Source organism: Apus apus, chromosome 21 (assembly GCF_020740795.1).
Source record: "Apus apus isolate bApuApu2 chromosome 21, bApuApu2.pri.cur, whole genome shotgun sequence".
Classification (NCBI taxonomy): Eukaryota; Metazoa; Chordata; class Aves; order Apodiformes; family Apodidae; genus Apus; species Apus apus.
The window spans coordinates 2944709-2969376 of NC_067302.1; the positions used below are offsets into that span (position 1 = coordinate 2944709).

Here is a 24668-nt window from a genome sequence, read left to right on the forward strand (position 1 = left end):
GGTGCTCAGGAACTGTCTCCACTTCCTCCTCTCCCCACCCACTCCAAACCCTTCAGCTGCAAAATGGATTTTCAGGCATTTCTCCTAAAAGGGGAAAAAAACAAAAAATTGCCATTTCAGGAGCTGAAGGAGTCATTAATCACCAGGAAGTTGGTGCTTCTTACAGGAGAAACATGAACAAAATAATCATAAATTGTCTGCCACCCCCTGATTTGCCAATGGATGCTTTGGGGAGGGGATGGAAAGGCAGCTCGTTATGGTGCTGTAATTAGTAATTAATTGACCCTTTGGCACGTGGTGCAGAGCTTGGGTGCCCACGAATTTCCTAGCACCCTCTACCCTGCTCCAAGTGACCCCACCATGAAAAATCTTAAGCACTTTTGGCACCCTCGGGAAGCTGCTGGTTTCCAGGTGATTAAATTCCTATTGTTTTATTGCTGGGATTAGATGAAGATGCTGATTTAAAGTGACCAACTGGGCCTGGGTGGCTGCACACCCTGCTCAGCCTCCCGAGGGCTGTTCCCTCCCAGAGGAAAAGGTGCTGCTGAGCCAGGGATGTGCTCAGGATCCCACCAAACCAGCAAGGTGGGAACACCCTGTTTTGCCTTTGGTGGCTCTGAGCCCTTTCAAACTCACCGCAGGGATGGGGCAAGAGCAGGGAGTAAATCCAGCCTTCCCTGTGGAATAACAAGGGGGTGCTGCCACTTAGAGCAGGAAAATGTGGTTGAAAATCCAGGGAAGCATTTAATTCCTTGCTGCATCCTGAGGCTGCCATCACCCGGATCCCAGCTCCTGGGTGGGGTTTTATCCTGGCAGGATCCATGGAGGAGGCTGGAAAGCAGCTCCCAAGCCCCAGGGTTGGCTGTGGATCCTGACTTCACGTGCCCCAGCAACCCTACCTGTGTCTTTTAATTAATCTGTGTCGAATTGAAGACAGCAAGATGTAGAGGTTGAATTAATTGCCCAGGGAGTCGATGCTGCAGGTCAGGACCTGGCCAAGCCCCCCAGGGTGGGTCCAGAGGGGGAACATCACTCCGGTCACCCACCCTGTCCCCACATCCAGCATCCCAAGCCAGACAGGCTGCCCAGAAAGTTGGGAATTCTCCTTTTCTGGAAGCGTTGAAGGGCAGGTTGGATGGAAGTTTTAACTGGAAGAATGAACGAGGCTTTTCCTTCAAGATAGTTACACAAAACTTGGCACTACGTTACTGCCAGGTCTCTTCTTTTGCCCCCTCACCCCTGGTGTCCGGAACCTGCTCCTTCCAACATCCACCCGCGGCTCAGACTCCCCAGCACGGGTCCCCGCGGTGATAAATCACCCAAAAAGGGGATTTTCTCCCCAGAACGTCTCCTCACAAGCACCGAGATCAAACCCCGCTCCACAGGATGCCCCTGTGCCCACCACCGAGGGCCGGCCTGGCTGGGCACGGGGAGCGGCACATTTAATAGTTTGGGATAGTCTGGGATAGCTTGGGATACACCGGGAACACCGCCCGCAGTGCCCGCGCCGGGCCACCTTAAGACGGGAGGGCCGGGGCTGCCTTAAGGCGGGGGGGGGGGCGGGGTTGCCCTGGTGACGCTCCCGGTGGCCGAACCGAACATACCCGAGTGGTGCCGAGGGGAGCCGAACGGAACCGAGTAGTGCCGGGCCGACCCGAACGGAGCCGAACGGAGCCGAGTAGTGCCGGGCCGACCCGAACGGAGCCGAGTAGTGCCGGGCCGACCCGAACGGAGCCGAACGGAGCCGAACGGAGCCGAGTAGTGCCGGGCCGACCCGAACGGAGGCTGCCGAGCCGGGCCGAACCGACCCGAACATCCCCGAGCGGTGCCGAGCGGAGCCGAATGCAGCGGGCGGCGGCGCGGGCGCTGCGCGGGGCGCGCGTCCCCTCAGCGCGGCCGCGCTCGGCCCCGGCTCGGGGTGCCCCTCGGGGGCTGGTGTACGGGCAGCACGGGGAGCCCCCCGCCGTCCTGCGGTGAGGGGGGAGCCTGGGGGGCCGGCGGGGGGAGCCTGGAGGGGCTGTAGCAATAGGGGGTGCAGGGATGGGGTGAGAGGGGGTGTGGGGGGCCTGTCTGGGGGGCATTGAAAGGGGGTGCAGGGCTGGGGGGGGTTGTATTGGAGGGGGGTGTGGGGGGGGCCTGTCTGGAGGGTATTGAAAGGGGGTGCAGGGATGGGGGGGGTTGTATTGGAGGGGGGTGCAGGAATAGGGGAGAGGGGAGGTGTGGGGGGCCTGTCTGGGGGGCATTGAAAGGAGGTGCAGGGATGGGGTGAGGGGGGGTGTGTGGGGCCTGTCTGGGGGCTATTGAAAGGGGGTGCAGGGATGGGGGGGGTTGTATTGGAGATGGGTGCAGGAATGGGGGAGGGGGGAGGTGTGGGGGGCCTGTCTGGGGGGCATTGAAAGGGGGTGCAGGGATGGGGGGGGGTTGTATTGGAGGGGGGTGTGGGGGGCCTGTCTGGGGGGTATTGAAAGGGGGTGCAGGGATGGGGGGGGTTGTATTGGAGAGGGGTGCAGGAATGGGGGAGAGGGGAGGTGTGGGGGGCGTGTCTGGGGGGTATTGAAAGGGGGTGCAGGGATGGGGGGGGTTGTATTGGAGAGGGGTGCAGGAATGGGGTGAGGGTGAAGCTGGGGGTGCAGAGAGGGGTGGGGGGTGCAGGTGAAGGGTCTGGGGGGGGGCAGCGAGCAGAGGGGTGCAGTGTGGGGTGGGGGTGCAGGGGGGGGTGTGGGTCTAGGGTTGCTGGTGGGCTGCTTTGGGGGGGACATTGTAGGAGGGGTTGGGGGTCACCCCTCGCAGGGGAAGGGGCACAGCTCCCTGCGGGACCCCCAGGGCAGTGCTGGGGGTGCTCAGAAATTCCCAAGCCCACAGAGGGGACCCTGAGGGTGCCCCCATATTTCACACCCCACAGTTTGCCGTGGTCTCACAGGCATGGGGGGGGGTTCCCTCCATGTTCCCCACCCACCTGCTGTCACTCCTTCCATTTGCCTTAAAACCACGGGTTTTTTTTTTCCCCAAGAATCCCATTCTTGCTTAATTTGGGGTCTGATGTGATGTCTACGCCCCAGCTCCATCCTCAGTTGCATCCCATTGATGGGGCTTCTCTTTGCTGTCCCCAGGAAGGGACTGAACCCATCAGCATTACGAGAGGGTTCTGGGGACAGCTGCTAGCGCTCAGCCTCCCCTGAGATTTTCCTTCTAAAACGACCAAAAAGCCAAAGGGAAAAGCCCCATTTTGGTGGATTTTAGGGCTGTTTTTTCAAGGCAGGAAACCTCAAGGTCTTGCTGCCCCACTGGAACCAGCTCAGGTCACCCCTAGAGGCGCAGACGCATTATCCAGTGCATCCAGACACCAAATCCCTGGGGATTTTTGGGGGGGTGGGCAGTGGCTTTTCCTTAGGACCATTTAATTGTGCAAAGGTGCCTGTTGCCCCTGACAGCTCCCAAGATTTGCTGCCCTCACCCCACTGCTTGTGCAAGGCCAAGTCTGGTGCTTCACGACTTCTCTTTTTTGGCAGATTTCTGAGAATATCCAAGTTCCTGTAACAGTAAAGCAGGGCAGGAGATCCCATAAAAACCCCAGTTAGATGAAATTGTGGTTTCATTTTTTTTGTTTGGTTTTGCAACTTGCTGAATTGCTTAACATTCATGAGTGTTTCTTTGCCTGGTGATGTGGGATTTGGTTGGGTTGTTGCGCTTTCAGGAGCTTCCATCCAAAAAATCTGTCTCATATCAGTCTGAATTTGCAATGCTGGGTCAATCTGAGCAGTGGGTTTATGCCCAAGGGGCTGGTGCTGTGTGGCATTAACTTGAACCTCAATATTTATCCTCATTTCAGAAAAAAAAAAAGGAAGGGATTTCAGTCAGACAGACATGCTGGCAAAATCCAAACTGATTTAATTTGCTGCTTGACGAGGCAGGAAGGATCTCTACAGCTGGGAGTTGGGGAGCCCATCAGCCAATAGTGCCTCTGAATGGGTTCCTGTGGCTTGTAGTGCTGATTTTTATTTATTTATCCAGCCCTGCTCTTCCAGAGCATCTTTGAAACAACCTCATGGCAAAGGGGCTGCGGACATCATCACATCGTCACCCCTGGAGGGGCTTTTCTGGTGCAGGAGGTGGGTTCCTAAGCCCAGCTCAGGGTGTGAGGTACAGGGGTGAATATGGGCAGTGCTCCCAGGAATGAGTTTGGGAAGCAGAGGACACTTGATGGGGTCATCTAAGTTGGTTGTTGGGTTTCTTTGCTGGAGGAGACTAGACAATATAGATGAGATAGGGAATAGGGTGCTGGGTGCTTTCCTGTGTTGCATGGGTCATACAGGCATCTCTTTCCTGCTGAAACCCGGGTGCAGAAGGCATCAGCCAAGCCTGTATTAATGCACTTTTCCCGTGTGTCTCTCTCTTCAGACTAAAGGACCTGGAGCTGGCCAAGCTGGGGGACTCAGATGTCCATGTCAAGATGCTGGCAGCTCCCATCAATCCCGCCGACATCAACATGATCCAAGGTGATGCACGGTAACAACCCTCTGCCTCTGCTCTACTCACTGGTTCTCCTTGGGATGCTCCTGGTGGGATGTCTCAGAGGGTTTGGAGCCCACTTCTGGGATGGGGAGGTCTAGGGACTCCACAGCTCACCTGGGCTTTCCTGGCAGGGACCTACGCGCTCCTGTCTCCGCTGCCGGCGGTGGGAGGGAACGAAGGAGTTGGGGAAGTGCTGGAGGTCGGGAGGCATGTGAAGGCTCTGGAACCTGGGGACTGGGTCATCCCAGCCAGCACCAGCCTTGGTGAGTGCATCTCTGGGTCCTCCTGCAATCCCCCTGCCTGCACAGCATCTTCCCAAGGGATTTGAGCCCACCAGGAGCTGCCCAAGGCTGCCCGGAGAGTGAAGCCGGGGTTGTGCCCCCCTGAAAACCAGTGCCCTGGGGTCCCCTGGGGTCAGTGCTGGGTCCAGCCCTGTTCAATGTATTCATTAATGACCTGGGCAAAGGGACAGAGTGTCCCCTCAGCAAGTCACTGATGGTACAAAACTGGGAGGGGTGGTGACATTGCAGAGGGCTGTGCTGCCACCCAGTGTGACTTGGACAGGCTGGAGAGTTGGGCTTGCAGAAACTTAATGAAATTCACCAAGGGCACATGGAGGTGCTGCATCTAGGGAGGAACAACCCTGTGGATCAGTACAGGAAAAGCTGGAAAGCAGTTCTGGGGAGAAGGACCTTGAGTCTTGCTGGACAACAGGCCAACAATGTGCCCTGGTGGCCAAGGGGGACAGTGGCCTCCTGGGAGGCATCAAGAAGATTGTGGCCAGCAGGTCAGGGAGGTTCTCCTGCCCCTTTGATCTGCCCTGGTGAGGCCTCACCTGGAGAACTAGGTCCAGTTCTGGGCTGCCCATTTCCAGAAGGATAGGGAAATACAGGAGAGAGTCCAGCACAGGCCACTGAGATGCTGGGGGGACTGGAGCATCTGCCTGTGAGGAAAGGGTGAGAGAGCTGGGGCTGTTCAGCTGGAGAGGAGGAGGCTGAGGGGAGAACTTATTAATGCCTATAAGTATCTACAGGGGGTGTCAGGAGGATGGGCCAGACTCTTCCACAGTGTCCAGTAACAGGATAAGGGCCAATGGTCACAAGCTGGAGCACAGGAGGATGAAGTTAAACATAAGGAGAAGCTTCTTGACTTGTGAGGGTACCAGAGCCCTGGGACAGGCTGCCCAGGGAGGCTGTGGAGTCTCCATCCCTGGAGACCTTCCAAACCCACCTGCATCCTGTGGGATCTGCTCTAGGGGATCCTGCTCTAGCAGGGGGTTGGACTGGATGATCTCCAGAGGTCCCTTCCAACCCTGACAACTCCATTTTTGGGGACATGGAGCAAAATCACTCCTTTCCAAAGCACCATCTTTGCTGGGTGTGGGTAAAGCCACGTGCCTCTCCTGCTTACAGCAATTACACTTAATCAGATGTGACTTAAAATGGAAAAAAAAAAGTCCATTAAAGAACGTTCCAGGCAAGGGAAGCAGCAATTGGAACCCATTTAGTACCATATTAGCCTAATCATCAATATAATGGGCTGGATTGTCTCAGACAAGAAGCATCAGGAAAGCTGCTGGAGCTGCACAAAGGCATCTTCATTTCTTAGATCTTGATACAAGTTTTATTATTGTCTGCCATGTATTTTTGTTTATATTTAATGTTTTTTTGCCTTAGAGCTATGAATTTGATCCCCAACCACAGCAAGTGATGCTGCTGGTGCTCTGCAGATGCAAGGGGGCTCTGGGTAGGGGGACACATGCAGTGCAAAAACCCAGAGCACCTGGAATAGCAACTTGTGCTAAACTGGAATTTAGAAATAATCTACTTCTCTTTATTGAGTTTCTGCACAGTTATAAAGCATCTCAACAATCTGTGCTTCTCTGGAAACAGCTGCATGGTCTCACATCTTCTTCCAGCTTCTTTAAAGACCCAGGATAAAGCATGGAACCTGTTCAAGGTCGTGGTTATACCTCATTACAGTTTTCTCCTGAATGGTGCTCTGATGGGAAAGCATGGGAATTTATTTTCCAACAAATGCCTCTTATGCTCCTCCAAACTGCCAATGGCCAGAAAAATTGGGTTCTGATTTAGCACAACAGCTTCTTCTTGGCCTGTTTCTTCTTAAAAGGCTTTTTAGCTTAATGGGAGAAAGGAAACCATCTGGTTAAGATCCAAATTGGGTATTTTTCAATGTTAAAAAAAAAAAAAAAGGATGATAGGGGGTTAAATTGGATATAAATATAGAGGGACTAAGTCTGACTAAATTGACTTGGAATGCATGGGCTCCTCCATAGGATGAGGTATTTCCATTAGCTCTGCACACACTCCCTTCACCTGGACAGCTCCAGGCCTGTTGTCCCTCAGGAAAATGCTCACACTTTGCTGGCTGATCAGTCTCAGCAGACAGCAAGGGACCCATCCCCAGCCTCCCAGTAGCATTTTGGCCATATCCATGTGGAAAAATGTCTCATAATTCCCTTTCCAGGATTCAGACAGTGCACGGAGTGGTGGTGCTGCTGTCACCAGCCATGGTGTGAGCTGAGGTCTCTTCACGCTTTCCTTTCCTTGCCCATCTGAGAGGTGGGCTTGGGCAAACTGCAGGAAGTTCAGCAAGGCCAAGTGCAGGGTCCTGCATCTGGGTCAGGGCAGTGACAAGCACTAATCCAGGCTGGGTGGAGAGTGGATTGAGAGCAGCCCCAAGAAGAAGGACTTGAGGGTGATGGTGGATGAGAAGCTCAACATGACCCAGCACCGTGTGCTGGAGCCCAGAAACCACCCGTGTCCTGGGCTGCATCCCCAGCAGCGTGGGCAGCAGAGCCAGGGAGGGGATTGTCCCCTCTGCTCTGCTCTGGGGAGACCCCCTGGAGAGCTGTGTCCAGCTCTGGAGCACCCAGCATAAGAAGGACATGGAGCTTCTGGAGAAAGTCCAGAGGAGGCCACAGAGATGATCCAAGGGCTGGAGCAGCTCTGCTCTGGAGCCAGGCTGGGAGAGTTGGGGTGTTCATCCTGGAGAAGAGAAGGCTCCAGGGAGGCCTTAGAGCACCTTCCAGTGCCTGAAGGGGCTCCAGGAAAGCTGAGGAGGGGCTTTTTACCAGGGCAGGTAATGAAAGGACAAGGGGTAATGGAATAAAACTGGAAGAAGGGAGATTTAGATTAGATATTAGGAAGAAATTCTTCCCTGTGAGGGTGGTGAGAGCCTGGCCCAGGTTGCCCAGGGAAGCTGTGGCTGCCCCATCCCTGGCAGTGTTGAAGGGCAGGTTGGATGGGGCTTGGAGCAACCTGGGCTGGTGGGAGGTGTCTCTGCCCATGCAGGGGGTTGGGACTGGCTGATATTTAAGGCCCCTTCCAACCCAAACCATTCCATGATTCTATAACTCCTCCTGCTCTGCTGCTGGGACCGCAGGCACGTGGCGGACGCAGGGAGTGTTCCCCGAGGAGGCGCTGCTGAAGGTGCCCAGGGACATCCCGGTGCTTTGTGCTGCCACCCTGAGTGTCAACCCCTGCACAGCCTACCGGATGCTGGCCGACTTTGAGACCCTGGCACCAGGTAGGGCTCTGCTGGATGGAAGGAAATCCGGGTGGATTTGCCCCTGGTTTCTGCAATGAAAATGGGGATTTGTTTATATCCAGGTGACTCCGTCATCCAGAACGCAGCCAACAGCGGCGTGGGCCAGGCTGTGATCCAGATTGCCAAAGCTTCTGGCATCAAGACCATCAATGTGGTGAGGGATAGGTACGTCCTCTGGGAGAGAAGAAGGTCTCTTCTGGGAGCAGGTGATGCCCTTGGCATGGCCTGGAGGCTGGCAGGAGGCTCAGCAAATTTGGGAGCTGGATCTTCCCTGCTCAACACAGGATTTTCTTCTCTTTACTCCTCCAAAGTGTCCTCCAGCCTCTGCCCTGTTGTCCCCGAGCTACATCTGAGCAGGAGGGTGGAGAAGGTGACACTCTGCTTTCTATCTCATCGAGTCCATCCTCATTTTTTTTCCTCCTGCAGACCCGATCTCCCAAAGCTGGTGGAGAGGCTGATGGCCCTGGGTGCAGACCATGTCATCACGGAGGAGATGCTGAGAAAGCCAGAGATGAAAGATATATTTAAGGTACCTCAATGCTGATCCCACTGGAGGAACCATGCAGGGCTGTCCCTGTGGTTCACTGCTGTGGAGAAAGGTGCAGGGATGGTGGGAAGGACAAATCTCTCCTCAGAGCAGGATTTAGTCCCAGAAATTGAGGGGTTTTACTGCTGCCTCAAGGGCCAGATTGTAGATGTTAGCTCTGTGACTCTTAGCTGCCCCCAGGTTGAGCTTAAGACAACTGCTCAACCCCTCAAGCTCCTTCAAGAACTGCTGTCCCATCAAAAGGAGCCCTAAAATTTGGGAACCTCCTCAATAAACTCTTGCAGAACATCCCGAAGCCCCGGCTCGCCCTGAACTGCGTCGGAGGCAAAAGCGCGACGGAGATGCTGCGGCACCTGCAGTAAGTTGGGCTGGGGTGGCTTGGGGACAGCAGCCAGCACTGGAGGGTCCTGCTCCAGTGTCCTGGGAGTGCCAGAGGTGGATGGAGACATTAGCTGGTTGTGGTCATCACTGATGTTTTGGAGAGGGGAGATGAGTGGAAGAGAAGTGGGTTTGGAAACTAGAAGTGACTTGAAGTTAACCCCTCATCGCTGCGTGTCTCAAACGCAGCTGAGGTCCAGGTGTGAAGGTCCACCAGGTCCCAACCAAGGATAACTGGTGTATTTAGCTGCAAATTCAGCTCATGGTGTGTGGGAGTGAGAGGGGAGCTCTGCGAAGTGGGGTCTGAGGGGTGACTTGGTGTGAGAATTTAGACATTAGGAGGAAATTCTTGGGCGTGAGGGTGGTGAGAGCCTGGCCCAGGTTGCCCAGGGAAGCTGTGGCTGCCCCATCCCTGGCAGTGTTGAAGGGCAGGTTGGATGGGGCTTGGAGCAGCCTGGGCTGGTGGGAGGTGTCCCTGCCCGTGCAGGGGGGCTGGATCTAGATGATCTTTATGGTCCCTTCTGACCCAAGCCAGTCTGGGACTCAATGAGAACAGCCCCATGGGGACAGTGGTGGGGTTGGGCACGGCAGAGGGAGAGGTGGCAAGGTCACAGTTGCACTTTGGGGACCACATCACCAAGTTCCCCCTTCCTCCTGCAGGCCCAAAGGGACTATGGTCACCTATGGGGGGATGGCAAAGCAGCCTGTGATGGTGCCTGTGGTGAGTACTGGAGATGCTCTTGGTTTCCCTCTGGGTATGTTCCCCATGCTCCACTGTGGATGTCCGTGTCCCCTCAGCACTGCGGGAGCTCTGCTCTCCCTGCCTGCACACTGGGAGCTTCCTGCCTACTTTTTATTTGACCAATGGGGTCTGTTATGGGATAAGCTGCTTTGCATCCTGGTGCAGGTCTCTTGGCTTTATTTCATAGAATCACAGAATTGTTTTGGTTGGAAAAGACATTTAAGATAATCAAGTCCAACATTAACCCAACTCTACCAAGTCCACTGCTAATCCATGTCTTCCAGCACCACATCTACATGATTTTGAAACCCCTCCAGGGATGGTGACTTCACCACTGCCCTGGGAAGCCTGGGCCAGGGCCTGACAACCCCTTCCATGAAGAAATTGTTCCTCATATCCAGTCTAAACCTGCCCTGGTGCAACTTGGGACTGTTTCCTCTTGTTGTATCACTTGTTCCTTGGGAGAAGAGACCGACCCCCCTGGCTCCAACCTCCTCTGAGGCAGCTGCAGAGCCAGCAGGTCTCCCCTCAGCCTCCTGTGCTCCAAACCAAGGGCCCCCAGCTCTCTCAGCTGTTCCTCATTAAGACTTGTTCTCAAGACCCTTGACCAGCTTGGCCACCCTCCTCTGTGCCCCTCCAGCACCTCGGTGTCCTCCTCATACTGTGGTGCCCAGAACTGATCCCAGCACTCAAGGAGGATTAGGGCTGCAGATGCATCAAACCCACCCTGACTCCACACCTCAGGGTCACACCTCCACATCCCACTGTGCCCTGGCTCACAAACAAGAGCGTTGAGGAAGGAGTGAGGCTCCTCATTGCCACCTTCCCTGCTGCCACGCTGGGGGGACACACAGGGGTCTCACCATGACTCCCTCTCTCCTCAGAGCGCCTTCATCTTCCGGGACGTGCAGCTCCGCGGCTTCTGGATGACCCAGTGGAGGAAGGAGCATGCTCAGGGTGAGCAGGATGGGTGCTGAGGGATGGCAGGTCAGCACAGGAGCAGGTGCCAACCCACCATGCTGGTGCTGTCCTCTTTGCTCCCACTTGTGTCCTGAGTTCTGATAGTCCTCGGGGCAGCTGGAATGCAGGCGCGGGGCGGTGTGGCTTGGGCTGGGACAGCAGAGTGCCACCATGCTGGGGGCTCTTCCCCATCCCACCCACCTGAGCCAGGAGCACCTCACACCCTGGTGTCTTATGGACACTGGATGGCTTCAGGTGGGTCTTTGGCTTGATGTGGTGGTTGACCCTGGCATAGCCTGGGAAGTGCTGTGGTGACCTTGGAGCAGCTCTGCTCTGGAGACAGGCTGGGAGAGTTGGGGTGTTCAGCCTGGAGAAGAGAAGGCTCCAGGGAGACCTTAGAGCACCTTCCAGGGCCTGAAGGGGCTCCAGGAAAGCTGGGGAGGGGCTTGGGACAAGGGCAGGGAGGGAGAGGACAAGGGGGAAGGGATGAAAACTGGAAGAGGGGAGATGGAGGTTGGACATGAGGAGGAAATTCTTGGGTGTGAGGGTGATGAGAGCCTGGCCCAGGTTGCCCAGGGAAGCTGTGGCTGCCCCATCCCTGGCAGTGTTGAAGGGCAGGTTGGATGGGGCTTGGAGCAACCTGGGCTGGTGGGAGGTGTCCCTGCCCATGCAGGGGGTTGGAACTGGATGATCTTTAGGTCCCTTCCAACCCAAACTAGTCTGGGATCCTGTGATTCCTCCCCTGCAGACCCACAGGTCCTGGCCAGCATGATGGATGCCCTGTTCCAGCTCATCCGCAGAGGACAGCTCAGCGCCCCAGCCTGCACTCAGGTCCCTCTCCAGGACTACAGGGCAGCACTAGAAGCTGCCATGAAACCCTTCACGTCCTCCAAGCAGATCCTCCTCTTCTAACCAGCAGCTCATGGGTGAGCCCAGAGCCCAGAGCTGCTCCACCCCGGCCAAGCTTTCCCTTGCTGCCTTGTCTGCAGACAAGAGATGCTGGAGGGGGGGAAATCCTCCCGATCCGTTGACATTTTATGGTTTGTTTTTTAACTTTTGGGTGCCCACTGCAAGTTTTCAAAGCCCCTGTAGCTTTGCTGGACACCAACGTGTGTAATTGCTTCTGGAAGGAGGCTGCAGCCTCACTTTAGCTGGGGTGAGTCTGGGGCCAAGGGGAAGCTCAGGGAGCCTGGGGGTGGTGGCCAGCTTAGCTCAGGGTATCCAGAGAGCAGCAGTTCCCCCTCACATGTGTTTTCAGGGCTGGGGGGGCTGCACCACCAGCTCCTGCCCAGCTGTCAGTCTTGTCCTGCTGTTTGCTGTCCCTGCAGGTGATTCGTGGCTGCTTTGGGGTGACTTTGCAGGGCAGCAGGGGTCTGGTCACTGCCCTTCTCCCAGCCAGCACAAACCCCCTGCGCTGCTGCAGCCTCTGAGCCACCTCCCTGTCCCCCCTCCACGATCAGCAGCCCAGTCCCCCAAGGCTGGGGACAGTCCCCATATTGCATTGCAGAGAAAACAACAATCCTTACACTTGATTTTCTCAAATTTGTTTTTAATTTTCCCCTGGCCAGCCCATCTAATGCTGGCAGGACAGAGGCAGGGGGACACCCACGCACGCTGGGGGGACAAGGACACAAAAGACTTTTCCAGCCCTTGGCATCACTTCTCAAAAATGAGCCCAAACAGCCAAAAATAAAAAACAGAGAAGTACCAAGGTTCCAAGTGCCAGGCAGCTCTGCTACAGCAGTGAGAGCTGTGAGACACACTGTCCCCTCAGGGACAGCCCTGGGGTGGTGGCATTTGAGGTGGGGACAGGACTCACCCAGCAGGTCACAGCTGTGGAGGGAGGGGGGGAGATTTTTGCAATATATGAATTGAATTGAATACTTGAATTCAGTTTTGCTGCTCTTGCTGCTGCCACTACTGATTGTGACGAGAACCTCTTGGAAATCAATGTCTAATATATGTATATTTTTTTAAGAAGATGCCAATAAATGTTTCTGTGCTCAGTTGGACACGTGAGGCTGGTGGATGGAGTTTGTGTCAGGCAACAAAGTGCCCCAGACCTTTCCCTTGTGAACCTTCCCCCTGTGCAGAAGTGCCCAGACCTTCCTACATGGAATAACCCAGTTCTGGGATTTCAGTGGAGCTGCTGTGGTGTTTGTCGACGTACCCAGGAGATGCTCCCAGCAGGATCCCCCTGCTGCTCCCTAGAATGAAGTAGAATCATGGAATGGTTTGGGTTGGAAGGGCCTTCAAGACCATCAGGATCCAACCCCCTGCATGGGCAGGGACACCTCCCACCAGCCCAGGTTGCTCCAAGCCCCATCCAACCTGCCCTTTCAGACTCAATCCAGTTGTTTTCATTCCCACAGGGACTTCCCAAGTGCAGCTGGTGGAGAAGGGGAAAGAGCCTCCCTGCTCCACCACTGCCTTTGGCTGATGGCACCAAGGAGCCCCAAGCAGCACATCTACCACCCCAAAGGGTGACATGTGGTGGAAACCACCAACATGTAAAACCACTGCTGCTGGGAGGGGGAGGTCTTTCCCCTTTTTTGGGTGAGAAATGGGGGAGTTGAGCATCATAGCTTCATTTCGATGCATTTTCTGGCTCCTGGGGGGTTAGGAGAAGGGAAGTGGGACAGGGACATTGTTCAAGCAGGCTCCTCTACAACTTGGTGTGTTTTGGAAGAGCAAAACACCTTGAAATGAAAACTCACAGCCTGTGGTAGCAGCTACACTTGCTGAGCCCCTTTCAAAGCCATTTTATCCCCCCGTGACCCCAACCACTGAGACCTCCCTTTGACAAGAGCAAACCAAGATCAAACGGGGGTAAACCCCTTTGCTGGCACCTCTGCTCTGCTCTCCCATCACTATTAAACACCTCAATATTTTGAATTTGCTTTGTCCCCCCAGCAAAGCCCCTGGTGCTGGAGGCAGAGCAGCACCACGTGCCCCAGAGCTTTCCTGATCCATGAATGAAGTGGGGAAAAAGGCAAGAAAAGGACGGTGGGATTAAGAGCCCTGTTAAGCCTGATATAAAACAGAAACATTAATGCAAAGCTTTTCTCCCCCTTGTTTATTTGCCTCAGCAGTAAAACCTAACAAGGTTTAGAGAACACTCTTTACTGTCACAAAATGTTCCCAAGCGCTCACTCCTACACCAGGGTAAGAAGGAATAAATCATTAAATTTAACTTTACTTGTCAAACAAGTGGGATCGTGGTTGGGAATCCAGATGCTGGAGTTGCAGCCACACAGTTTTAGTTTTCTTTGGGAGGGTGATGGTTGGGTGGGTTTGTTTTTTTTGGGGGGTGGTGGCTGCTAAAGCTGAAGTGTTCCCCAAGAGCCTCTGCTGGGGTTTGGTGTGATGCAGTCATCGGATGCGATAAAAAATAGTCCCCAAAAACCCCACCTGGGGAGCTGCAAGAGGGATGTCACCTCTCAGCAGTGGGAATGAGGAAGGGCTGAGTGTGGCCAGGGATGGGGGGGGGTGTCCCCAGGGAAGGGGGGTGCTATAGGGGGACCCTGTGCACCCCAGAGTGTGGGAATGGGGAACCCCCATCCCTGCCTGTGTTGGGGGAAGGAGGAGCCCGTCAGTATCCAGCATGTGGGGAAGGGAGACCCCACAAGTCTCTGCCATATAGGGACCACCCCCCACACACCTGTGCCTGGCATTTGGGGAGGGCAGACCCCACGAATCCCCTGGCCCATGGGAAGGGGAAACTCCATCATTGCCATGTCCATGGGGAAGGGGGGACCCCCCAAGATCCCCAACCGGCCCCCAAGGGGCACGGTTTGTCAGTGGCCTTGGCAGTGCTGGGTTAATGGTTGGTCTGGGTGGTCTTAAGGGTCTTTTCCAAACAAAACCATTCAGAGAGTTTACGAAGGAGGATCCCAACAACGCCCAGTACATGGGGAGGGGGGGGCCATAAGTCCCCAGACCCACGGAGCAGCTCTGGAGACAGGCTGGGAGAGTTGGGGTGTTCAGCCTGGAGAGGAGAAGGCTCCAGGGAGACCTTAGAGCACCTTCCAGGGCCTGAAGGGGCTCCAGGAAAGCTGGGGAGGGACTTGGGACAAGGGCAGGGAGGGAGAGGACAAGGGGGATGGATCAAAACTGGCAGAGGGGAGATGGAGGTTGGAGATGAGGAGGAAATTCTTGGGTGTGAGGGTGGTGAGAGCCTGGCCCAGGTTGCCCAGGGAAGCTGTGGCTGCCCCATCCCTGGCAGTGTTGAAGGGCAGGTTGGATGGGGCTTGGAGCAGCCTGGGCTGGTGGGAGGTGTCCCTGCCCATGCAGGGGGTTGGGGCTGGATGAGCTTTAAGCCCCTTTCCAAGCCACCTCCCCTTCCCCCAGTTCCGCCGCGGCCCCTTTAAGAGGCGCGAGGCCGGGCGGGGGGGGCGGGGCGTGCGGTGACGCGTGCCCGGCCGGCGCGGTGACGTCACGCGCGCTGCCCGCCATGCCGCGGGTTTACATCGGGCGCCTCAGCTACCAGGCCCGGGAGCGGGACGTGGAGCGGTTCTTCAAGGGCTACGGCAAGATCCTGGAGGTGGATCTCAAGAACGGGTGAGCGCGGCCCCTCCTGCCGCCCCCCCGGCCCCGGCCCGGCCCTGAGGGGTGGGCAGGGGTCCCCCCGGGGGGGGGGGGGGGGGTGGGCAGGGCGGCCTGGTCTGTGTGGCCGGGGGGGGGGGGCAGGAAGGCAGGGCCCCCCCGGGGGGGGCGGGAGGGCGCCTGGGCCTCGGTGGGAAAGCGGGGGGCAGGAGGCCTGGGGGGGGGGGGGGTGGACGCCGGGGTTCCTATGGCAACGTTGGGGGGGGGCAGGACGCCCGGGGGGGACGCGCTGGGGTTCCTGTGGCGATGGGGGGGGGGGCAGGACCCCTGGGTCTCTATGGCAGTGGGGGGGGGGCAGGACGCCTGGGTTCCTATGGCAACGGAGGGGCGGGGGCAGGACGCCTGGGTCTCTGCTTCAGTTATTAGGGTGTTGGGGGGGGGGAGGGCGGTGTGTCTGGGTTCCTGCAAGCCTCTGTGGGGAGGGGTGTCCCCTGAGGAGCTCCTCGGTGTCCCCAGCCCCCTCCACACCCCAGGGGGAGCACCCAAGGGTGAGCCAGGCTGTACCCTGGGGCAACACCCACCCACCCCCCCCCCCCATAAACAAAACCCACTGTGGGGAGCAGAACCCCCCTTTGCAGGCACCGTTGCAGCAGCAGGAGGCTGTTCCCAGTGGGGGGCTGCTCTTGTAGCCCCCAGGGTAGGTGACACGCAGCAGCATCAGCTGTGAGGGGGGTCCTGTCCCCCCCCCAAGGTCCCCCGTGTGTGCTCAGATGAATAAAATCCATTATTAAAGCAAATTATTGTGCCCATCTCAGTGTTTTCACCAACACAGCTTCAGGTGGTGTTGAAAATTGCCCATACCGGAAATATTTGAGCTCTCTTGTTTCCCAGTCCCACCACAAATCCTTGGAAGTGTTGGTTTTCAGGGGGTCAGTTTTCCTGTTGCTGTTTGAAGCCTCCAAATGGAGTATTTCTGTTTCACAGGTGTTGGGGGGGGCGGGGGGGAAACAAACAAACCCAGACTTCCTGGGCAGGTGTAGAACTCCCAAGTTACGTGGCTGATGTTGCTGATGGACTTTTCTTCTTGCTTTATTGAATATCAAGCAAGGAGCAGCCCTGAGGTCCCAACTTGCTGTTTAGAAACCATCTGTGTGTGCAGGAGGTGGCTTGTGGGTGTGCTTGAGTGGCCCAAGCTGGTGGTACCTTCGCTAAGAGGGGTGAAAGGTAGAGAGGAGAGGAGGGCAGGGCCTGCCTGGGGCCTGAAGTTGAGGTGCTCCAGGTGTGAAACACTTGACTGCAGAGCTAAAGTCACCTTGATCACTTCACCTGGGGGAGACAGAGTTGAAAAGTTGCAGATTAAGGGAAGGAAGCCAGGAAACATGAGTGGAACTGAGGTGTCCATCCTGCTGCTTGCTGCTTCTGGAGCAGGTTGCTTCAGCTGTGGGTTGACTGGAACTCAGGCTGGACTTCTGGGGTTAAGTCAACAATTTAATTCCTTGTTTTTAGTTGTATATGCTGCAGTTCTTCCAACAGGCTGCTTTGGTAGGTAGTTAAATCCCACTTTGCCATAAGTTTTGACTCGAGCTGCTTGTGTCTCTGCTGGGGTCCTGGTGTGTGCTTTGCTCACCCTCTGAGCCTTTCCCCACCATTTGTTTTTAGAAGTGATGACAACAAATCACCACGGGGTGTTTGACTTGAGAGGTTCTCCCAGTTTCTTCTGGAAACTTGTGGGCTGGCTGTGGTGCTCAGCCAGCAGGAGAGGAAGCTGGTCAGGATTTTAGCAGTTAAGCTGAAGGAGCCTGAGCAGGAGGATGAAATTGCAACGTGATACAGCAGAGGCCTGAAAGGGTCCCTCTTGCTGCTGATTGTAATTTAAGCTTGCAATTTAAATTTCAGCTCAATTTGTAATTTAATCTTCAAGCAATGGTTACCTGAGAGAAGGATGGGAGACAAAAAAAATCTGGTTTCTGTAGGATTTTCTGCTCCAAATTGCTGTTTCTCATTGTCTGTTCCTAGTTTGCATGTTCTTTTTCCTTACTCAGAACTGCACTAACAACCAGAGCTGTGCCTGCCAGTCCTGTATGTGTCAAGAAACCAGAGAATTGGACTTTTAAGTCTGTTTTGGGGGGTTTTTTTTGTCTTCTAAAAACAGGCTAAAAGCCAGGAGTCATCTCTGAGAGTTGCAAGATTTCCTTGATGAGGAGATCAATCTGCAACCTCACTGGCTTAAAAATACCTCTGTGTCCTTCCCTGGCTTTTGAGATTTCACAGCTCCATCCTCACCAAATGTCTACAAGACAGAGAGAGGCACCTTTTCCTGAGCCCAAAGCTTCAAACTTCACTTCTTTTCCTCAGTAAAAAGAAAATTGACTTCATTCTGGCTCCAACCAGGTTCAAAATCTGTAATTCTTGCCCCAACAAGAAGCAATTTGATTTCCTTCCACCTTCTCCACCAAAATATTTAATGCCCATTAAATCCAGTCAGAGCAATTGGCATGAAAAGAAATCAAATTGGTTTCACAACATCATGGTACCCAGCACACTTTGATGTTGGTGAGGTGACCTGATCACCAATTAGTTTTGATTTCCAGTGGATTTGTGGGTTATTTTATTTTTTCCTTTGCTGATATTAGGGTGAATAAGGTGAGATTTTAATTTGGTTTTGCTTCAAGGCGTTCGGTGGTGCTAGGAGAGCAGAGATACTCAGGAAGTGAAAAGAATCACTAACAAATCTTGTGTTGAAATAGTTCAAGTGTTGAAATTCAGATATTTTCCAAGGTTTTAAGTACTGTGTCCAGCTCTGGAGCCCCCAACACAAGAAGGACATGGAGCTGCTGGAGAGAGTCCAGAGGAGCCACAGAGATGATGGGAGGGCTTGAGCAGCTCTGCTCTGGAGACAGGCTGGGAGAGTTGGGGTGTTCAGCCTGGAGAAGAGAAGGCTCCAGGGACACCTTAGAGCACCTTCCAGTGCTCTAAGGTCTCCTCCTTGCCCTCCTTATCTTCTCCTTAAGCCTTTTCAAAACACACTTTAATCAAGCCAGTGCCTGCAGGGGCTCCAGGAAAGGGGCTGCCAGCCAAGCTCACGGGGAGCTCCTCATCCACCATCACCCCAAAATCCTTCTCAGGCCTGTTTTCAATCCATTCTCCACCCCACCTGCATTTGTCCTTGGGTTTAGTGGGTTTGCAGGTGTGATGCTGAAGGCCCTGCCCCCTCAGGTGACCTCCAGGAGGCTGCACCTGACGTTCCCCCAAAGCGCAGCACAGCCACCCGCTCTGCCCAAACCCGCCCGGCGCGGGAGCTGCTTTTCACACCTCAGCTTCAGCTCTGAGTGACTTTTTTTTTTTTTTCCTTTCCAGGTATGGCTTTGTTGAGTTTGATGATCTGCGAGATGCAGATGATGCTGTTTATGAGCTGAATGGGAAAGATCTTTGTGGGGAGAGAGTGATCGTTGAGCACGCCCGAGGCCCCCGGCGCGACAGCAGTTACGGTTCTGGACGCAGTAAGCACTAACATGCATTTGTGTCCCTGATTTCTTTGTAATAAAACAACATCTTCTTTTTCTTTTTCTTTTTCTTTTTTTTTTTGCTCATTTTATTAAAAAGAAAAAAAAAAAGTAATTTAAAAATAAAATTCTGACGATATGAATAGTGTTGTGTAACTGTCAATGTAACTGTTGATCTGAGTGTTTCTTCATTTGTTGTATTAAACTATTTAAATGGATAAATTAATAAATGCAGTTTTTCTTGTACCATTTTTTTTTTTAATGATTATTATTATCATTTCGTTTAACTATTTGAATGGTTTATTTGCAATGTGCTGTTGAACCTAGATTTAACAAAGACCTCAATGTTTTAATTAAAAGAGTCCTTTGAGGCTAAGATGACTGCCCGTTCCATTTGCTGACCCTGGGTTACCTTTCCATGAGTGGCTCTTTGACCTTGGTGGCCCTTGGCTGACCCAAAATGGAAGCCATGTGACGACCTCAACCTTTTCCCATTAGACCTGGGTGGTGAGGACCCCAAGGGTTAGAGACAGATGAGATTAATCTGAAATAGGTGCCTGAAAAGCTTTATTCCTATCAGATATTCAGAAAACCTTTAAGCAATGTAAGTAACATTAGTCAACTGCCTTCCTTCCATTTCTGCTTTCAAACTGTTAATTTTAATTGCATGCTGAACGTAGCTTAATTATAATTCTGTGCTTTGCTTGAATGATCTGCTTGTAGTCATTTGATTTATTGATTAATGCTTTGGATCTTTGTAACATTTTATAAAAAGGGGGATTGAGTTGGGACAAGTGGGTGGGTGAGTTGGCGATGTCTTTGGGAGTGTGCGGGGCAGGAGAGTTGGTGTCTGGGCTGTAGAGCAGGAGCTTCATTTCCTTGGTTGAAGTTCTGCTGTCTGCTTGTCACCTCCTAAAGGTGGATATGGTTATAGAAGAAGCGGAAGAGATAAGTACGGTCCTCCCACCCGTACAGAATACAGATTGATTGTGGAAAACTTGTCCAGCCGCTGCAGTTGGCAAGATCTGAAGGTACGGGGACCCCTCTTCTCTCTTACAGAGCACAAAGGGTAAAGAAAAGTTGCACCAGGGAGAAATGGGGTCCACTGTGTTCTGGACCCAACCTGTGAACAGGGCGGTGAGCATCCAAGTAGGTTTGGGTCTTAATACACATGTTAAGTCACTGTGGAAGTGTCTTTGTACTTCTGAAATCATTCCTGTGGCACTGGGAGTGGCACCTGCAGGACTTGGTGTGACTCAGAATAACTGATTTTCTTACCAGAAACCAGCATCACCTACAGGTGTGGTTTTTATCTTCTCCTTGAGCCTTGTCAAAACACACTTTAATCAAGCCAGTGCCTGAAGGGGCTCCAGGAAAGCTGGGCAGGGACTTGGGACAAGGGCAGGGATGGAGAGGACAAGGGGGGATGGATTAAAACTGGAAGAGGGGAGGTGGAGGTTGGACGTGAGGAGGAAATTCTTGGGTGTGAGGGTGGTGAGAGCCTGGCCCAGGTTGCCCAGGGAAGCTGTGGCTGCCCCATCCCTGGCAGTGTTGAAGGGCAGGTTGGATGGGGCTTGGAGCAACCTGGGCTGGTGGGAGGTGTCCCTGCCCATGCAGGGGGTTGGGACTGGATGATCTTTAAGGCAACTTCACATCCAAACCATTCCAGGATTCATTCTGTGGTTAAGCTGGTGGTAGCATTCTCTAGAAATGGAAGAGTTCACCTTGGACTTTGGATTTCAGTCACCCACTTGTGAGGTGCCAGAGCTATTTGGGAACCACAGCATCATTCTTGCAGAGTCTGTTCAGGATTTCCATGCCATGTAGAGCTGTTTGAAAAGGAGTTTCAGGGAAAGGATGCTTCCAGCAATCATGCAAAACCTCTGCCAAAAACTAGTGTTTTCTCCAAGTCTGAAGGAGCAGAAAGTGACCCTGGGCTGTGGAAGTGCTGGGTAACAAGTATGTAGCCCACAGATTCTCCAAGGATGCTGGAGGTGAAGTGTTTACTGGTGATTATCTGCATCTGGATTGGGGGGCAGGACAAGGAGCAGAATTTCAACAGCAAGTGCCAAAAGATAGTGTTTCCTTATCAAACTCAGCAGCAATGGTTAAAACCACTTGTTCTTACAGGAACACTTTTTTTTTTATGGTTTTCTTTTAAGGCTGTGTAAAATTTGTTCTAAACAAACTTTCATGTAGTAGAAACTGGTCTGTAATTGACTGTGACAGGAGCTCAGGTACGTTTTGAGATCCTTCAGAGGTCTCTTGTTACTGCTTAACCCCATCAGTAGCTTGTCTTTGCTTCTGGTGTTCAGACTTGTAAGTAGAGCATGGCATGATGAGGCCTTGACTGGATGCTTGGCTTTGTTTTGTTTTGGTTTTTTTAAGATCTTTTTGGGGTTTTTTTGCAGTGTACTTGAGCTGGGAGTAGCTGGGTTGAAAATGGACTGAACTGGAGTTGTGTGGCCCATTGAAAGCTGGCCCAGGGGCTTGCTGAAAGCAGGGCAGGAATGGCACTCCCTGCTAACCAGAGTGCTTAGTGATTGAAACAGGGAAGCCAGGAAGCATGGAATGGGAAAAGGAATTGAGCTTTTCCTTGTGTGGGGGGTTTCATCCAGCAGGATGAGACATGTTCCCCAGGTGGAGGACAGAGGGAAGCCTGCTTGCCTGTAGTCTTCTTTATCACCTTTCCCAAGTTACCTCTGAAAACACGATTTAGGGATTTAATTTATTAAATCATTCTGCAATTGGAAACTTCCCACAATCCAGAGCATCTTTGATATTAGGCTCGAGAAAGGAGACCTTAAATTATCATTTCAATTCCAAACTGTCAAGACCATCTTAGTTCTAGTGGCACAAACCCTGTGAAATGCTCAGGAACCTTGGCCTTGGTACTGCAGATGCTGTTTGGTTCACACCTTTGCTGAAATCCATGTGGATAGAAGAGGTTGCAGAGATGAGCAGGGTCAGCCTGGAAGCCTGACTCTGGATTCCAGGCGATGGTTATTCTGTCCTCTTCCCCTAGGATTATATGCGTCAGGCAGGGGAGGTGACATATGCAGATGCACACAAAGGAAGGAAAAATGAAGGTGTGATTGAGTTCAAATCCTATTCTGACATGAAAAGAGCCCTTGAAAAGCTGGACGGGACAGAAGTAAATGGCAGAAAGATTAGATTAGTGGAAGACAGACCTGGATCGAGACGGCGCCGCTCTTATTCCAGAAGCCGAAGCCATTCCAGGTATGTGTCTTTCATGTGGCTCAGGCTGCATCTGGCTGATGATGTCACCACACAGCAGGTTGCAAAACACCTTGGAAGTATGTAGAGGTCTCAACAAATTTAGGGTTTGGGAAATGATTAGTTACGTGGAAGTAACCAAGGGAAATGAGATATCTCCCTGGTGAATGTGTGTATCTGCTGAACACCCGACCCTGCTGCTCTGCCCAGCTCCAGCCAGTCCCAGTCCTTGCTGTCTTGAAGGAAAGGGCTGCATGGCAGGTGGAGCTGTGGAGGAAACAGAAGGTGCTTTTAGCACTTCAGCTCTGAACACTGTGCTCTGCTGTGAGCACCAGGACTAGCAGTTCTTTCCCAGCTTGGAAACCCCCGCCCGTTCCCTGTGCTTAGAGATTTGCCACTTGCCTCGTGTGCTGGGGAACTGTTTCAGCACACAACACCCAGTGTTTTCCCCTTTCCATTCTGGGGTCGAACTTGTCACAAGAAAACTCAGGCAAACTTCTGCTGTTCATTGAATAGCTTATGAAACCAAAGCCTGAGAGCAAAGCTTTTATCCCAGTGTCTCACTGCGTTTTTATCTCCCACAGTGATCACAGTTGGAAAAGAGCTTTAAGATCCCAGAGTCCAACCATCAAACAAAAAAAAAAAAAAAAAATCAAGTCTGACGTGATTGGGAAAGTGACTCTTGCTTCCTTGTCTTCAATAAGGTTGCATGTTTTCTTCCAGACCAGGTGCCCTGCTCACCTCTGGTCTCAGCAGCAGGGGATGAGCAGTGAGGAGGAGGGAACTTTGTAACTTTATTGTGACACTGCCACCATTCGGCTGCGTGAAGGTGGTTTGATCCTGTGGGGTTTTAGCCACAGGGGGCTCACCAGCTCTCCATGGGCACGTGCTTAGGTTGACCTGGTCCATTTTGTTCCAGGTCTCACTCTCGAAGCAGACATTCCCACAAGAGCAGGAGCCGCAGTGCCAGCAGCAGTCGCTCCAAGAGCAGATCAAGATCCAGGTAGGTCTTTGTGGTGGGAGAAACAGGGGCTGCCCACTTCAGTGAGAAGCACCGTCCTACACTTGCAGCAGGAACACTGTGTTTTTCTTTACCCTCTGATGCCCAGCCAGTCCAATCCAGGCTGCACTCACCTGGAGCTCTGTTGCCTTTGCCCTTTCAGGTCTGTGTCCCGTTCCAGAAGCAAGAGCCGTAGTCGAAGCAAGAGCCGTAGCAGAGGCCAAAAAGAGAAAAGCAGGACTCCAAGTAAAGAGGATAAAAGCAGGAGCCGCAGCAGGAGTGCAGAGAAATCCCGAAACAAGAGTAAAGACAAATCTGAGGGCACTCTCCATAACAGTGATGAGAGGGCAAAGAGCAGGAGCCACAGCAAGGAGAAGAGCAGGAGCAGGAGTAAGGACAGGGGAGAAACGAGGGAGAGCATGAGGAGCAGGAGCAAGGAGAAGAGTAGAAGCAAAGACAGGGAGAAGAGCATTAGCAAGGCTAGAAGTAGGAGCAAGAGCAGGGATGAGAGTAGGGGCAGGGATGAGAGTAGGAGCAGGAGCCACAGTAAGGATAAAAGGAAAAGTAGGAAGAGAAGCAGGGATGAGAGCAGAAGTAGAAGCAGGAGCCGCAGCAAGAGTGAGAAAAGCAAGAGGCGCAGCAAGAGAGACAGCAAAGCCAGCAGCAAGAAGAAGAGGAAGGACAGCCCTGAGAGGTCCAGGTCAGCTTCCAAAGAGAAGGAGCATCTGAAATCGGATCCTGACAAAAAGGAGGCAAAAAGGGAGGCTGAGGATGGAGCAGCACGGCGAGCATCTCGCTCCAGGTCGAGGTCGATTTCCAAGTCGAAACCAAATGTCAAATCAGATTCTCGCTCCAGGTCTAAATCGGTTTCAAAACCTGGATCCAGATCCAAGTCCAGATCTAGATCTGCCTCTAGGTCACACTCCCGATCCCGGTCAAGGTCTCGCTCCAGATCCTAACCTTGCTCCAACCACACCTGGAATGGTTGGAATAGTCTTTTGTACATGTTCAGTAGCTGTAGCACAAGTGAAGTAGAAAACCTGTCGATGCTGTATGTTTTTCACACCCCTGGTGGGCTGGCTGGCACTGCAGTGCCCCCTCCCTGCCCTGCTCCCTGGTGCAAGGCTCTTCAGCTCATTTTCTGTCCTTCAGAAAGGTTCTCTTTAAATATAACTCTTCCAAGAGCTCCCAAATTGCCCTGTTTTCCAGGAAGAGCCTGGCAGGGAAGGAGCACTGCTCATTGGTGGGTTTCTGAGATGCCAGTGATGACTGGTAGGTAGGTATGATGGCTTCAGCAGTCTTTGCCCTTGAACTGGTGCCCTTTGATGTTTGCCATTTAGTGGAAGTGCTTCAGTCTTTTAAGTTTCATACTACTTTTGTTTCATATTTCTTTGGACTGACAAAAGTTGTGAATAGCACAGTCCCAAGAGGAGATAAAAATAGGTACTTGCAGTAATTCATAGGGAAAAGGAGTATCGTTCCATATTCTGGTATGACAATCTTCTGGTGACAATATCCTTGTTTTATATTAAATTTTTTTATTTTATTTTTCCCTGTCTTGCAAAGTACAGTGATTCCTGTTTCCATGAAATTTGAATAAAGACTATTTTTGCTTGATGATATTTGGTGGTGGTTCCATGAGGTTGTGTTGTGGTTGTTACTCAATTTATTATG

The 24668-nt window shown here is 53.0% G+C and overlaps 2 protein-coding genes across 3 annotated transcripts; both read left to right on the forward strand.

Annotated features, from left to right (window-relative positions):
- The first annotated feature begins 1672 nt into the window (after positions 1-1672).
- MECR (mitochondrial trans-2-enoyl-CoA reductase) lies at positions 1673-12721 on the forward strand. Of its 2 annotated transcripts, XM_051637877.1 has the most exons (11): positions 1673-1735; positions 1786-1973; positions 4399-4496; positions 4644-4775; positions 7918-8061; positions 8145-8247; positions 8509-8611; positions 8914-8987; positions 9668-9728; positions 10634-10706; positions 11458-12721. In XM_051637877.1, exons 2-11 carry the CDS (start codon positions 1843-1845, stop codon positions 11619-11621), a joined length of 1083 nt encoding a protein of 360 aa, XP_051493837.1. In that variant the 5' UTR covers positions 1673-1735; positions 1786-1842; the 3' UTR covers positions 11622-12721. The 2 variants fall into 2 exon arrangements, with proteins under 2 accessions (XP_051493837.1, XP_051493836.1); XM_051637876.1 differs by having other exon boundaries at positions 1728-1973.
- A 2371-nt stretch (positions 12722-15092) lies between these two features.
- On the forward strand, positions 15093-24616 carry SRSF4 (serine and arginine rich splicing factor 4). The gene is made up of 6 exons (XM_051637840.1): positions 15093-15269; positions 18612-18754; positions 19676-19788; positions 21783-21997; positions 22914-22997; positions 23158-24616. Exons 1-6 carry the CDS (start codon positions 15163-15165, stop codon positions 23951-23953), a joined length of 1458 nt encoding a protein of 485 aa, XP_051493800.1. The 5' UTR covers positions 15093-15162; the 3' UTR covers positions 23954-24616.
- The last annotated feature ends 52 nt before the right edge of the window (positions 24617-24668 follow it).